This window comes from Thamnophis sirtalis, unplaced genomic scaffold (assembly GCF_051295495.1).
Source record: "Thamnophis sirtalis isolate CommonGarterSnake01/CBP01778 unplaced genomic scaffold, rThaSir2_p1.2 scaffold_14, whole genome shotgun sequence".
Classification (NCBI taxonomy): domain Eukaryota; kingdom Metazoa; phylum Chordata; class Lepidosauria; order Squamata; family Natricidae; genus Thamnophis; species Thamnophis sirtalis.
This window is the reverse complement of record NW_028261394.1, coordinates 28,202,790-28,218,159: the sequence shown is the minus strand read 5'-3', so window position 1 is coordinate 28,218,159 and position 15,370 is coordinate 28,202,790. Positions and strand designations below refer to the sequence as shown.

Below are 15,370 nucleotides of genomic sequence, written 5' to 3'. Positions count from 1 at the left end.
CATTGTGATTCTAGTATTTTCCTTCCTCCCTGCCTGCCTTCCTCTCTCTCCTTCCTTCCTCCAACTTCCAGTCAACTTCCCCAAAGGCGAAAGAGCATGAGCAAAGATGCCTCTGAGAGAGTGCAGAGTTCCTTCAGTCCCCACCCTTGCCCTGTTCTGCGAGTAAAGGGAGTCACCCCAAGTCCTCTTATCCCCGGACTCTCCAGCAGTACCCCCCCCCCCCGAGGGGAGGAAAGAAGAGAAAGCTTCTGAACACGTGCAGATCGCGTCTTCCCCTCTCCTGCCCGCTTCGGGACCGTAAAAAAAGAGCTTCCTCTCCAAAAGGGGAGAAGAGGTGGGGCGCCTCTGAGCACGTGCAGAGAGGTCTTTCTCCCTCCCTCGCCGCCCCCCGAGACTGCAGGAAAAGAAAGAGCAGCTCTGCTTCCAGTGGGTAGAAGGGACGGCCTCTGAGCGCGTGTAGAGTTTTCCCCCAGGAGGGAGGAGGGGAAGGTGTCCCTGAGCACGTGCAGAGGGCTCCCCCCCCCTCGAGATTACAGGGAGGGGGGAATGCGCCTCCTCTCCACCGGGGAGAAGAGATGGGAGGACCTCTGAGCACGCGCAGTGTTCTCCCCCAGAGGGAGGGGGGAAAGAAAGAGGCGGAGGTGTCCCTGAGCACGTGCAGAGGGCTTTCCCCCTCGAGATTGCAGGAGAGAAAAAAGGAGCCTCCTTTCCACCGTGCAGAAGACACCTCTGAACACGTGCAAAGAGGTCTTTTTCCCCGCCCGCCCCCCAAACGAGATTGCAGGAAAACAAAGACAGCCCCGTTTCCAGTGGGTAGAATAGATGGGATGTCCTCTGAGCGCGTGCAGAGTTCTCTCCCTGGAGGGAGGAGGCGGAGGTGCTCCTGAGCACGTGCAGGGGGCTTCTTCCCCGAGATTGCAGCGCGGGGGGGGGGAAGGAAAGCAGCCTCCTTTCCACCGTGGTGAAGAGACCCCCCCCTGAGCACGTGCAGAGGGCTTCTCCCTCGAGATTTAAAGGGGGGGGGAAGAGCAGTCCCGTTTACAGTGGGTAGAATAGATGGGATGGCCTCTGAGCACGTGCAGAGTTCTGCCCCGGGAGGGAGGAAGCGGAGGTGTCCCTGAGCACGTGCAGAGAGCTTCTCCCCCGAGATTGCAGCCGGGAGGGACAGAGGGAAAAAAGGCAGCTTCTTTCCCCCCGCCCCGTGGAGAAGAGACCTCTGAGCATGCGCAGAGTTCTCCCGGGAGAGGGGTGGAGGCGGGGCGGCCCTGTGAGCGGGCGGGGCTCTCGCCGCGGCGGGCCCCCAGCGCGCAGGCGCGGCCCCTCCCTCCCCTCCTCTTCCTCCCTCCCCCTCCCCTCCCCTGCTGGGCTGGCGGCGGCGGCGGCGGTGATTTTCATGCTTTTTGCGGCAGCCGCAAGTGAGGTGAGTCGCAGCCCCGCCGCCCCCTCCCCGGACAGCCGCGACCCCCGGGGAGGGAGGGGAGGGCGCCGCCGGGGGCGAGGGCGGGCCAGGGTCCCCCCCCGGCTCCCCCGGCGCCTTTGCAGGGCTGCAAGAAGGAGCCCCCCTCCCCCAAGGAAGGGCGTCTTTGGGGCGGGGGGCGCCGGGAGGAGGAAGAAAGGGAGGGGGTGGTCCCTAGGGGAAGGGGCTTCGGGGGGGGGTCTGCTCCTTTCTCCCCTCCGCAAGGGAGAGGACGCTCCCCCAGCCTCGCACTACACACTCCATCGTTCCCAGCCAGCCCCCAGCCTTGATGGGGAAAGCCGGGGTGGTGGTGGAGGGGCCTTTCCGGATCCAAAGCCAGCCCCCCTCCCCATAATAGGGGGTCATGTCTTATGCAGACTCTTATTTAGGGATGGAGGTCCACTGGAGTGAAGCAGCCCCCATAATGCTTACATAAATCAAGGGGTGGGGTGCCCTTCCTGGGCCTCTGTGTGGGCTTGGGGGTGGGGGAGGGGGCTATTGTCCCTTCTGAGACACAATGAGACCAGGAGGGGATTAGCCCCACAGATAGCATCCCCCCTCCCTCTCATGGGAGAGAAGAGTGGTCCTCCAGGTCTGGGGAACTACAATTCCCAGCATCCTCCTCTCTCCCTCCCTCTCTCTTTCCCTCTCTCCCCCTCTCTCCCTCTCTCTCCCCCTCTGTTTTCCTCTTTCTCCTTCTCTTCCCCTCTCTTTCTCTCTCTCCATCTCTCTCCCTCTCTCCCCCTCTATCTCTTTCTCCCCCCTCTCCCCCTCTGTTTTCCTCTTTCTCCTTCTCTCCCCCCTCCCTCTCTCCCTCCATCTCTCTCCCTCTCTCTTTCTCTCTCCCCTTCTATCTCTTTCTCTCCCTCTCTTTCCCCCTCTGTTTTCCTCTTTCTTCTTTTCTCCCCGCTTTCTCTCCCTCTCCACCTCTCTTTCTCTCCCTCTCTGTTTTCCTCTATCTCCTTCTCTCCCCTTTTTCTCCCTCCCTTTCTTTCTCTCTCCCACACTCTTTCTCTCTGTCTCCCTCTTTCCCTTTCCCTCTCCACCTCTGTTTCTCTTCTCTCTTTCTCTTCCCCTCTGTTTTACTGTCTCTCTCCCCCCCTCTTTCTCTTTCTTTCCCTCTATCTCTCCCTCTCTTCCCCCACTTCCCCTTTCTCTTTCGCTCCTCCCTCTCTTTCTCTCCCTCCTCTCTCCTTCTCCCTCTCCCACCCCACCCCGTCTCAGGCAGGCTGCTGGAACCTGTATTCCAACACTATCTTTTTGGGGTGGGGGAGTTGCAGGACTTTTTGAAGACGGTCAGGGTCCTCGCCCCCCTTCACTCTGGACACGCCCAGGGGGTTGTGGAATCTGCCCCTTTCCCTGGATTGCCACAAGACGTGGACTTGTGGGTTCACATGGTCTTGCGAACATCGCCACAAAGCAATTTGGGCCCACTGGGGGTTTTGTTTTGTTTTTGCCTCTTGGGGAAATCCCTCTTTGGTTTCAGGGTATGTCCATGACTGGGAAAAAGATTATCCCAAACTTTGGCAGGCAGGGCAGGCGAGCAATCGATTAGATTCACTTTTATTCCTGGCAGAGGGACAAAAGGGACTGTGTGTCTGTGAGTGAGGAAAAGCAGAGAACAAACAAGCCAGATTATCTGCCTGTCACTTGTGAACGCAATCCCTGTGTCTGAGTATCCATGAAGGAGAGGAATATTATGGGATTTGCCTGCCCTGCTGCAAGCTATTTAATCTTTAAAGAGTTTGGGGATTTTTCTCCTGCTCTTTAAATAGGGATCTTAAAGGGGGGGGAAAGGAAAGTTATTGTGAAGAAAGGATCCACAGGATTCCCAGGACAGAAATGGGAATGAAGGGACGCTCTCTGAGCTGTATCCCTTGGCTTTGGGGTGAGACCTGAAAATGAGAAGAGAGGATAACCCGACTTTTCTCTCCGTCGGTCAGGACGAACTACGGTTCACATCGGGAAGCAGCGAAGGGCAGCCGGGCCGTTCTGCTTAAACCAATGCTAGATTTAGAAGTGCTTCCGGAACGATCTCTTGGGAATGAACAATGGGAATTCACCCTGGGTAAGTACCGGATCCCTGTCCTATGGGGCTTTCTTCCCAGGATTAGTGGGGAAAAGTGGGAAGAAGAATTCGTTTTCTCCCAGAATTAGGAAAAGAATAAAGGTTGGGAGAAGCCTTCGTTGGACCCAACATTATCATGTTTCTTTACTGGGGTGGACTTCAATCCCATCATACACTACCAACATGGCACCAACTGAGGGTCAAGGGAATCTCAGATTCAAAACCAACCCATCTAATGTGGGGGGAAGATTCATCTCCAGTGCTGTTTAGAAGCTTATGGTTAGTAATTGATTTGTTATTGTTAGTTGCAAAGTTGTGTCCAACCCATCGCGACGCCATGGACAATGTTCCTCCAGGCCTTCCTGTCCTCTACCATCCTCTAGAGTCCATTTAAGCTCATGCCTACTGCTTTGGGGACTCCATCCAGCCACCTCATTCTCTGCCGTCCCATTCTTCTTTTGCCCTCCATCGTTCCCAGCATGAGGCTCTTCTCCAGGGAGTCTTTCCTTCTCATCAGGTAGCGAAAGTCTTTGAGTTTCCTCTTCAGGATCTGGCCTTCTAAAGAGCAGTCAGGGTTGATCTCCTCTAGGACTGACCGGTTGAATCACCTTGCAGTCCAAGGGACTCACAGGAGTCTTCTCAGCACCAGATTTCAAAGATCTCCATTCTTAGGCGCTCAGCCTTCCTTCACAACCATCCATTGCAACATTGCAACTGGGAAATCGATTTAAACCAATCTCTCTCAATTTCAGTAACTTTAAGCTAGGTGGACTTCATTCCCAGAATTCATACCATGTTTTCCCGAAAATAAGACATGATCTTATTATCCCCCCCCCCCCCCCCCGAAATAATCACTTGGCCTTATTTTGGGGGAAGTCTTACTATTTTTGAGGTGGAGGAGGAGGTGGAGGAGGGGGCAAGTGTGGTCACTTCATGGCTACTGATGTGTTACAATATTTCCGGGGAGGGCTTACTTTGGGGGGAGGGCTTATTTTAATGCATGCATTCAAAAGCCCAATTGGGCTTATTGGTTCCACCACAAATCCGTGAAGCCCTTATCCGCGGAGACATAAGCGCGAAGACTAATTCGCGCCGTTCTAAGCGCTAAGGAAAAACGCGACCCTACCGCGATGACATAATCGCGGAGGGCAAAATCGCGCATTCCCAAGCACTCAGTACCCTAAACGTAACCCTAAAACAAACCCCTAAACCTAATCCTAACCCTTACCTTAATTGAAGTCAGCTTTCTGCCGCGGCGCCGTTTTAAAGCGCCCTTCTGTTGCCGCGCTATTGTCGCGGCGGTTATGACGTGCAGTGATGACATCGCGGCTTTAGTGCCGCGATTTTATCACCGCGATTTTGACTAGCGCCGTTTTGTCGTGCCACGGAGCTTATTATCCGGGGAGATCTTATTTTCAGGGAAACAGGGTAGCATGGCCGGCTGGGGGATCCTGGGGGTTGGTCCATCAGCTTAAAATGTCTTAAGCTTGAGAAAAGTTGCTTAAACATCCCCATTTTTAGAGTTTTGCAAAGTGGAGATCCAACACAACAGTTTTTAAAGCATATATGTGTGTGTGTGTGTGTGTGTGTACACATAGATATATAGATATGTACTGTAGATATATATAGATATATATAGATATATACACACATATACATTTGAAATGTACTTTGAAATACAGGTAATTCTCAACTGACAGTCACAGTTAAGCTCAAATTTTTGTTGCTAAGTGGGACATTGGTTCAGCGAACTTTGCCCCTTCCTTGCCACAGTTGTTAAGTGAATCACTGCCGTTGTTAAATTAGTAACAAGGTTGTTAAGTGAATCTGGGTTCCCCACTGACCTGGCTTGTCGGAAGGTCGCGAAAAAGATGACATGACTCCAGGACACTGCAGTGCTCATAAATGTGAGCCTCATGTGACCATGGGGCTATGGCAATGGTCGTAAGTGTGAAAAACAGTCACAAGTTGCTTTTCCTTGACTTTGGACAGTCACTAAATGAACTGTTGTAAGTCGAGGACTACAAAGGAAAGCTGAGCAGGAGGCATGTTCTGGCATCTTTCCTGCCTGCTTGTAGTAAATTAGCACCTCACTGAGAGCTTATCCTGCTTCCAGAGTAAGGATATTATTTTGTGTTTTTTTTTAGCCCTTTTCCTTTTGCAAAACTCTGTTCCGTCTTTGAAGATGCTTCCTGCCTTCTCTTGGTGTGTCCTTAAAAGGGGTCGTGTTCTGTTTTGGTTTGGCTTCGGGACTCTGGCGTGTTTAGCAACATGTATCAGCCATCACATGGGTGTTGCTCAGATCACCTGGCATGTGGCCCTGTGGGAAGCCCAGGCTAAAAAGAGGTGGGGTGTTTTTCCACATTCTGCTCTGGGTGCCGTATTTCGGAGAGACGCTGGCAAGCTGGCAGCCGGGATGCCAAGGAGACACGGGAGCAGGTTGGCAAAGAAGCGGTTGGGCAACAGCTGTTGGGCTGGGAGCCTTTGAGGAAGAGCGCGTGTGAGTTTTACTCAATCTTCGTCATCAACTTTCTTGGTCAGCTTCTGAGGATGGAAAGGCAGAAGGAGCGCTCCGATCCTGACTCCGAAAAGATTCCCCATTGAACCCGAGTGAATTCAAATCCACCTTTGTTTTTTTTTATTTTGTGACGCTGATCAAATTTAGAGATTCTGGGTGGTAGAAAAATTAAAATATTGAAACTTAAAACACTGGATGTAAAATCTGAAAAAAAGAAAATCTCCAAAAAGATTCCCCAGCCCGTGAGAAAGATCGTTTCACTTGAACCCAAGTGGATTCAAGTGTTTTGTTTTGTTTTGTGACACTGATCAAATTTAGAGATTCTGGGTGGTATAAAAATTAAAATATTGAAACTTAAAACACTGGATGTAAAATCTGAAAAAAAAGCAAAGGTGTTACTCTGAGTATTCTTGACCTGGCCGGTATCCGTAGCTTCTTAGGGCTCTTTAAAAGACAAAATGGAATACAGGTAGTCCTCGATTTACAACAGTTTGTTTAATGACCCTTCAAAGTTACAACGGCACTTATGACTTATGACCATGTTTCATAGTTACACCTCTTGTAGCATCGCTGCATCTGGTCATCTGTTCAATGCTGGGCAGCTGGTTCATACTTGTGACCGTCGCTATGTCCCGTGTGTGTGTATGTCATATGATCCCCTTTTGCGACCTTCTGACAAGCAACATCAACAAGGAAGAAGCCAGATTCACTTAACAACCGCGGCTACTAACTTTTCAACTGCATTGATTCACTTAACAACTCTGCCAAAAAAAGGTCGTAAAATGGGGCAAAATTCATTTAGCAAATGTCTCAGCCACAGGAATGTTGGTCTCAATTGTGGTCATGAGTCGAGGACTATCTATAGCTTTATGCATGGTTTGTTTTAGAGAAAAACAAGACGAAAAATAATTTTAGAAACCCCACAACTGAAAGAATCAAATAGAGTTTTGGTTTGGTCTGGTCTCAGTATTGAATTTGCATACCAGAATTTCTTATTGTGTCGCTTTGAAACCTGGATTATTTTCATGCCCAGCGTGTCTTCTGGGAACTTCATGGAGGTGAAGTGAAATGCTAATCAAATACATGTTGTCCTTGTTTAGTGACCAACTGCAGTTACAACGGAGATCGAAAAGCAACTTAATGACCAAACTTTGCATTTATTTTTTCTTCCCCGACTTTCTGGAGAGTCAACAAAGAATAAAATATAGGTAGTCCTTAACTTACCACAACTGAGCCCCAAATTTCTGTTGCTCAACAAGACTGTTGTTAAGTGAGTTTTGCCCCATTTTAAGACCTTTCTTGCCACAATGGGTGGGTTAGATCCATGAGTCAAACAGAACGCTCTTCTTGCACAGGTTGCTGGTGAAGGCTGCCTTAAATCCCTACATTTCTTCACTTCGTCAGCCAAAGGCGGAGGGAGTAACTGCACCGTGGAGTGAAGTCCTCCCACCCAGTTGTAACTTCTGGGTTTACTCACGATGAATTGCATCAGGGCAGTGTTTGCTCCACCTTGGCATCTTTTAAGATGGGTGGACTTCCAACTCCCAGAATTATTCATGGATCATCTTCTCCCATATTTATCTACGCTGAAGCTTTTCTCAAAATGTTAAAACGGAGTAATTTCCTGCTCCCTACTCCCTTGTCTCTTGAGCTCCAGAAAAACAAGGGGGGGGGCATTTTATTCGCTTAGCATCCTATTTTAATTTCATACGCATTGTTCTATTTTGGCCTGCATTTTAATCACTGCTTGCTTTTCTATGATGCTTCTGCGATGATCAGCACCGATGTGCTGTGAATAAAAGAAGCTGATTTGGGGTTTTATCCCTTGGCAAAGAAAGTGGCAATATATGCCTCGGTTTTGGTTTTCCTGTGGTTCTAAACGGACCGGACTTGGCTGAACCTTTTTCTATTTATTCTACTTACGACCCCAAAATTTCTGTTGCTAAGCGAAACAGGTGTAAAGTGAACCTTGCCCCATTTGTAACTGGACATTGGGTCATTGCAGCCGTCATAAATGGGAGTCAGTTGTCAAGCATCTGAATGTAAATCGTGTGATGTTTGCAATGGTCATAAATGTGAAAAATGGTCACAAGTCACTTTTTTTCAGTTTGTTGTAACTTTGGTCACTAAATGAACTGTAAATCGAGGATTACCCGTACTTTTCCAAAGATAAGTGCAGAGACCCTGCATCAAAGAGCATATTTTAATCATAACCTTATAACTTGCATAAACTCCAGCGAATTCAAGATAAAAGTTGTACGAGCAGTCCTCAATTTGTAACCTTAGACTTAAAACAGGGCAGTGGTGGGTTCCAGCCGGTACGGCCCAGTATGGCCGTACCCATAGTGGTCGCGAGCAGCAGCCACCGTACCACTACACTGGCTTATTTGGCCCACCCGCCTGACCGCATTCCATACCTGTTTTGGAAGCAATCAGGTCAATTGCACACGGGCGCACAGCGTGCAGTGCCTGCGCGACCTCCGACGAGCAGCTGGGTGTCGCAGGGGTGGTGGAGTGTGCATGCGTGCTCAGTGCACATCAGGTTGCATGCACGAATAGGCCACAAGCAGCCTAACCGATAGCGACTATAAGAGCAACCCACCCCTGGAACAACAGTGTCAGAATCAGTTTCACTGAGGGCCGCAAAAGAGTTGTGTTTACCTCGGAAGGGAGGGCATGGCCAGGGCCAGGGGTGTGTTGATGACACTCATGTCCGGGGCGCCTGTGGCAGCATGAGCGCTCTGCCAGCAAAAACGGGCTCCCAAGCGAATGTCCACGCATGCCTGCGTGAATGCCCACGTGAATGTCCACAAATGACCACGTGAAGGTCCATGCACAAATGTCTGCGTGAATGCTCGCGTGAATGTCTGCACATGCCCACATGAATGTCCATGCATGCCTGTGCAAATGTCCACGAATACCCGTGTGAATGTCCGTGAATGCCCGCACAAATGCCCACTAATGCCCGTGTGAATGTCTGCACACGCCCGCGAATGCTTTTCGCATGCCTGCAGGAATGTTCTTGAATGCCCGCACAAATGTCCGCAAATGCCCACACGAATGTCCATGAATGCCAATGCGAACGTCCGCGCGAATGTCTGCGCATGCCCATGCAAATGCCTGCGAATGTCCGCATGAATGTCTGTGCATGCCCACACAAATGTCCGCGCATGCCAAGGCGAATGTCCGTGAATGCCAATGCAAATATCCACGCATGACCACACGAATGTCCGTGCATGCTTGTGTGAATGCCTGCATCAATGCCCACGTCAGTGTCTGCGCATAGAAGTTTTTGGCCTTCATTGTGATAATAAGTTGAGGACTACCTGTATTGGAGTTGTAGTCAAGCTGTGGAAGGCCTTGGATGATCTCAAGGATAGGGAAGCCAGGTGTAGAAAGATTTTACTCATGGAATTTATTTATTTTTAAATTCCTGTTGGGAAAACCCTTTTGCTAAATAATGAGAGGTTTCTCAGGAAAGGCAGTTTGAGGAACATGAGTTAAACAATAGCTGGACAGCAATAGGTTGTCGTTTAGGGCTGTGCAACATTGTGGTTTCAAGGAAAAAGAGACGGTTCAGGAATATGCAACACACAAGAGGCACCTGTTTTGCCACTCAAGGTTACGTTTCTTTTCCTGGAGTTGCACATGTTGTGGCCAGCAGAGCTGGCAGCAGAGTCGGACACTGAGGAGGCTGGGGAGGATCATGGGCCAATCCTGGAGACTGGGGTAGGCTCGGAGAAGGCAGAGATGGGGCCAAGGCGTCTGGCAGTGATCAGCTGCCTTCAGAGTCAGACAGCGGTGAGGCAGAGGAACAGCTGGAGCCTATTCCCTGTATGGCCATGCACAGAGTTGCCAGACAAAGGGAACAGCTAAAGAAAAGGGTTCGATTTGGGAGTAAGGCCACAGGTAGATGATGAATGGCCCCTCCCAGAGGAAATAAAAGAGGGGGGAAGGGGGAGTGGAGTTTGCAGGAGACAATTAGTTTGCTTAATTGGTTCGTGACTCTCCGAGATTCCTTGCCAAGTTCTGCAGATTTTGGCCTTGCAGCTCTCTAAGCCAGATAAGGTCTGTGACTGTAAACCCTCCCTTGAAAGACTCTGCTGGATGTGAAGGAGCAGATTTCACAGTCAATTACTAAAAGGGTTTTTTGTCGGGACAAGGAGTTGGCTTCATGCTCTCAGGAAACCTCGGTCAGAACAGTAACTTTGAACAGTCACTAAATGAACTGTTGTAAGCCGAGGACTACCTGTAGTCTGAATTGTGCCTGGTTGGGATGGAAAGAGTCCACAATTCCCCGCTTCCCTGGTTGCAGGTTATAAACCTACCTACCAGCTCTTGACTTTATCATTAACAAGAGCAGCTTCAGTTCTTTGTTACGGTCAAAGACCAAAAATATTAACTAAACACTAATATGGTTACTAAAACCAGGAAGCTCAGGGAAATGTTCATTCTAGCCCATCAACCCTGGTATAAATTCTGCTGGCATTATGCTGCAATTTAGAGGCATTTAGAGAAATTCAGTCTCGGACAGTTGGCACTTTGACAGAGGGTCAGAGCGAGCGTCCTGGAAAATTAACTGTTAATGGATTGATGTAATCTGCATGGATTGAAAGCTTCCAGTGATGAAGCTCCCACAACTTGACCCCCTCCTCTCTGTGGCAGCCCCTCAAATATTGGAAGACTGCTATCCTGTCTCCTCTGGTCCTTCTCTTCCCTAGACTAGCCAGGCCCTGTTCCAGCAATTGTTCTTCATATGTTTTAATCTCCAGGCCTTTGATCGTCTGAGATAGATTCAGATTAACAGAGTTGGAAGGGATCCTGTAGGTCATCTAGTCTAACCCCCTGCCCAAGCAGGAGACCCTACACCATTTCTGAGAGATGGCAGCCCAGTCTCTTCTTGAAAGCCTCCAGTGATGAAGCTCCCACAACTTCTGAAGGCAACTTCTGTTCCATGGGTTGATTGTTCTCATTGTCAGAAAATTCCTCCTTATTTCCAGGTTGAATCTCTCCTTGCTCAGTTTCCATCCATTATTCCTTGTGCATTTGCCGGTGCTTTGGAAAATAGGTTGACCTCCTCTCTGTGGCAACCTCTCAAAGATTGGAAGACTGCTATCCTGTCTCCCCTGGTCCTTCTCTTCCCTAGACTAGCCAGGCCCAGTTCCTGCAACCGTTCATTGTGTGTTTTAACCTCCAATCCCCTCATTATCCTGGTTCCTCTTCACTTTTTCTAGAGTCTCAACATCTTCTTTATAGTGTGGTGACTATAACTCGATGCAGTACTCTAGGTGTGATCTTACTAAGGCTTTATAGAGTGGTATTAGTACCTCCCTTATCTTGATTCTATCCCTCTGTTATTGCAACCTGGTTCCTGTGTGTCATTGCAACAGTTGCACCTTGCAAACATCACAATGAAATTCTTCCTTAAGAAATGGGGGCAAAACACCAGGAAGTTGCAGCTGACTGAGTTACTTAGTCAACTTTGGAAAAATATTTTTCTTAACCCTTGAACTGGGTTTGGCTATGGAGGGTTGCATACAAGTTTTGTTTAAGATGGGTTGGTCAACACTTGACTTGAAGTGTCTTGTTTGTTTCCCACAAATCCGCTGTGCAAAACACTTAACAGAAATTGTTCTCCAATATCTCTGGTTTTTTAGCGTAACTTGCAGAGAGGCCTTCCAACTTTTAAAGTATTAATTGCAATAAGATACTTTAAGTTGCTGAGAAAATTTATTAGGGTAAACTAAACCCTTAAATAAAGGGATGCGGTGGCTCAGTGGCTAAGACGCTGAGCTTGTCAATCAGAAAGGTTGGCAGTTCGAATCCCTAGCGCTGCATAACTGAGTGAGCTCCCGTTACTTGTCCAGGCTTCTGCCAACCTAGCAGTTTGAAAACATGTAAAAATTCAAGTAGAAAAATAGGGACCACCTTTGGTGGGAAGGTAACAGTGTTCCGTGCACCTTCGCTGTTTAGTCATGCCGGCCACATGACCACAGAGACGTCTTCGGACAGCGCTGGCTCTTCGGCTTTGAAACGAACATGAACACCGCCCCCTAGAGTCAGGAACGACTAGCACATATGTGCGAGTGGAATCTTTACCTTTACCTAAACCCTTAAATATCTTTCGCCAAACTAAGGCCACCTCATAATGAAGTTGACTTTAACGTACCAGATTTTCAATAATATTCTTGGGCCTTTATTTTCGTATCAATATTCTTTTAGAACAAATACTTTGACAAATGATTCCTTCTGGAGAAAAATTCTGCCTCAGGAATATATTGGAAGTTTTACAGCAATGAAGTTGTCAGACGTATTTGGTCATTGACAAATAAGCAGATGTGTTTTGATTGCAAATCACATAAGAAATTAAGATAACCCACATTTGAAAGTAGTGGGGAAAGGTGTTCTACTGGAACGCATGGGCTAAACAAGGAATCAATACTTTGAATCAGTCAGTCTGTTAATGGTATATTTATCTGTCTTCCATCTATCTATATCTATTATTTACACACACACATACACACAAACACACAGAGTACTTTTACCATATTTTTGGAGTATAAAACGTACCATTTCCCCCCAAAAAGAGGGTGAAAATCTAGGCGCGTCTTATACACTGAATACAGCATTTTTGGCCTCCCGAAACCCCGCCCCCTTTGCAAAAATGGACATGCAGAGGGTTTGGGAGGCTTGCAAAGTGCTCCTGGGGACAGAGGTGGGCACAAACGGGCTGTTTTTTGTTCGTTGTTGCGCGCCCCAGCCCCCAGGAGCACTTTGCAAGCCCCTCAAACTCTGCCTGCCCTGCTTTTCACAAAAACTGAGGTGTGCAGAGGGTTTGGGAGGCCTGCAGAGTGCAAAAAAAATTTGTTTTTAAATTTACCTCTTCAAATCTTGGTGCGTCTTATACTCCGGTGCGTCTTGATAGTCCGAAAAATACAGTACTCAAAATGGTTTGCCTAAGATGGCACTGATCGATGGTACCCATCAAACAAGCCAATTGATTAAGAAAGAAGAGAAATCAGCGTCTTGTCCCGCACATTAGACAAGCGGCCTCTTGGGAGCCTTATATTAAAACCCTGATGGCGAACCTTTAGCACATATGCCACAGGTGGCAATGCAGAGCCTTCTCTGCAGGCACGCCAGCGGTCGTCCCTGCCCAGCTCCACTGTGCATGCAAGTGCCTCCCCCCGGCCACCTGGCAGGGGGCAGGCACATGTAGGAGACACGCACGCATGCATGAGATGGGGCGCATGTGCAGGGGGCACCTGTGTTGCATTTTGGGGCCTTATGAGGCTCCCCGCGCCCCATTTTGGCTTTCAGATTGGTGCAGGGGGCCTTCCAGGAATTTGCGGGGGGGGGGCACTCGCATTGCATTTGGGGGTTGCGCGCATGCGCTTTGGCCACTCAGCCCCGAAAAGGTTAACCCTCACTATTAGAACAGTATATTTCATGTGCAATGAAAATTCACAAATTGCACGTAAGACAGCTTTTATTTCAATAAAACAACTCCAGTTGAGATTTGCATATGTGGGCGTGATTGGAGTAAAATTACAATCTGCCTAGTTTGAAAGTTTTAGTTATTTTTCCACTTGATTTATAACTCACAGGCCACTTTATAGGGACAAGGGGAGCATAAAAATTATACAGGCGATACCAAAATATAATTTGCATTCTTTACAATTTTTATTTCATCTGTTTCTTTTCTTCCGGCTTCATGGGGTCTCAAGTAATGTTCTGGGTTTTATATTCTGGGGTGTTTTTTGTTTTTTTTAAATATGGACTCATACGGTAGCTAATTAAGGAATAAAGTTACCAAAGAAACAGACTTTTCCCTGTGCTTTTATTCAGTGTTCTAAAGAAATGTTTGATTCCTGCACCATTTGGGTTTTTTTTTTGTTTGTTTGTTTGTTTTGCTCTCCTTCATTTATATTTCATCAGTTACCCAGTAAACCCGACCATAAATTCACAGCCTGCATTTGTTTTTCTTTGGGTGATAAACACTTCCGTAGAGCCATATTGGAAGACAGAGCTATAAAACATTCAATCTTCTGGGGGAAGCTAAAATTTTCCGCTGCTTCTGTGAAATCAGGATATTGGCCTCGCTCCCTACTTATTGATGATGTGTTATTTTGGCGGAGTTTGTGCTGATTTAGGATCCTGGGATAACTTCATGATAGACTGATGTTTGTCAACTTTGGCGACTTTAAAGAGATGTGGACTTCAACTCCCAGAATTCCCCAGCCAGCCATGCTAGTAGGGTTTAGTCCTCAATGCAGTGTTTTTCAACCTTAGCAACTTTAAGATACACTATATTGCCAAAAGTATTCGCTCCCCCATCCAAATAATCAGGATCAGGTGTTCCAATCACTTCCACGGCCACAGGGGTATAAAATCAAGTACCTAGGCATGCAGACTGTTTTTACAAATATTTGTGAAAGAATGGGTCGCTCTCAGGAGCTCAGTGAATTCTAGCGTGGAACTGTGATAGGATGCTACCTGTGCAACAAATCCAGGCATGAAATTTCCTCGCTCCTAAATATTCCACAGTCAACTGTCAGCTGTATTATAAGAACGTGGAAGTGTTTGGGAACGACAGCAACTCAGCCACGAAGTGGTAGGCCACGTAAATTCCTCCAACATCAGTGTGTGACCTCACAAATGGAAGAATGGTAAAAAATCTCCATTAACCCACTCCTGAACCTTGTGGACAGCCTTCCCAGAAGAGTTGAAGCTGTTATAGCTGCAAAGGGTGGACCGACGTCATATTGAACCCTATGGATTAGGAATGGGATGTCACTTACAGTAAGTTCATATGCGAGGAAACGCAGGTGAGCGAATACTTTTGGCAATATAGTGTATGTGGACTTCAACTCCCAGAATTCCACAATCAGCAAAACTAACAAATTAACGGAATATCTCCAAGGGACCTTGGAGGTCTTCTAGTCCAACTCCCTGCTCAAGCAGGAAACCCTCTACCCGTGATGGCGAACTTGTGGCACGCGTGCCACAGGTGGCATGTAGCGCCCTCTCTGAGCATGCAAGCTATCACCCTAGTTCAGCTCCACCGCACCTGCGCCTCCCTCCAGCCAGCTGGTCGTCGGGTCTCTGGCACGCATGCTCAGGGGGCCACGTGCATATGCGTGGGGAGGCAGGGCCCAGGGGCGCACATGCGTGGGGATGGGGTGCATGCGCAGTGGAAACGCATGCATTGCATTTTGGGGGTTCGCGTGTGCACACTTTGGACACTTGCTCTGGAAAAGGTTAGCCATCACTGCCCTATACCATTCCAGACAAACGGTTGTCCAATCTCTTCTTAAAAACCTCCAGT

The 15,370-nt window shown here is 48.3% G+C and overlaps 1 protein-coding gene across 1 annotated transcript in view; it reads left to right on the top strand.

Annotated features, from left to right (window-relative positions):
- The first annotated feature begins 1,328 nt into the window (after window positions 1-1,328).
- The window catches only part of PHAF1 (phagophore assembly factor 1), a 59,659-nt gene continuing 45,617 nt past the window's right edge, over window positions 1,329-15,370 (top strand). The window contains exons 1-2 of the mRNA XM_087728459.1: window positions 1,329-1,420; window positions 3,400-3,524. Of these exons, the coding sequence (XP_087584585.1) occupies window positions 3,461-3,524 (64 nt within the window). The 5' untranslated portion in view covers window positions 1,329-1,420; window positions 3,400-3,460. The remainder of the gene's footprint in view (window positions 1,421-3,399; window positions 3,525-15,370) is intronic.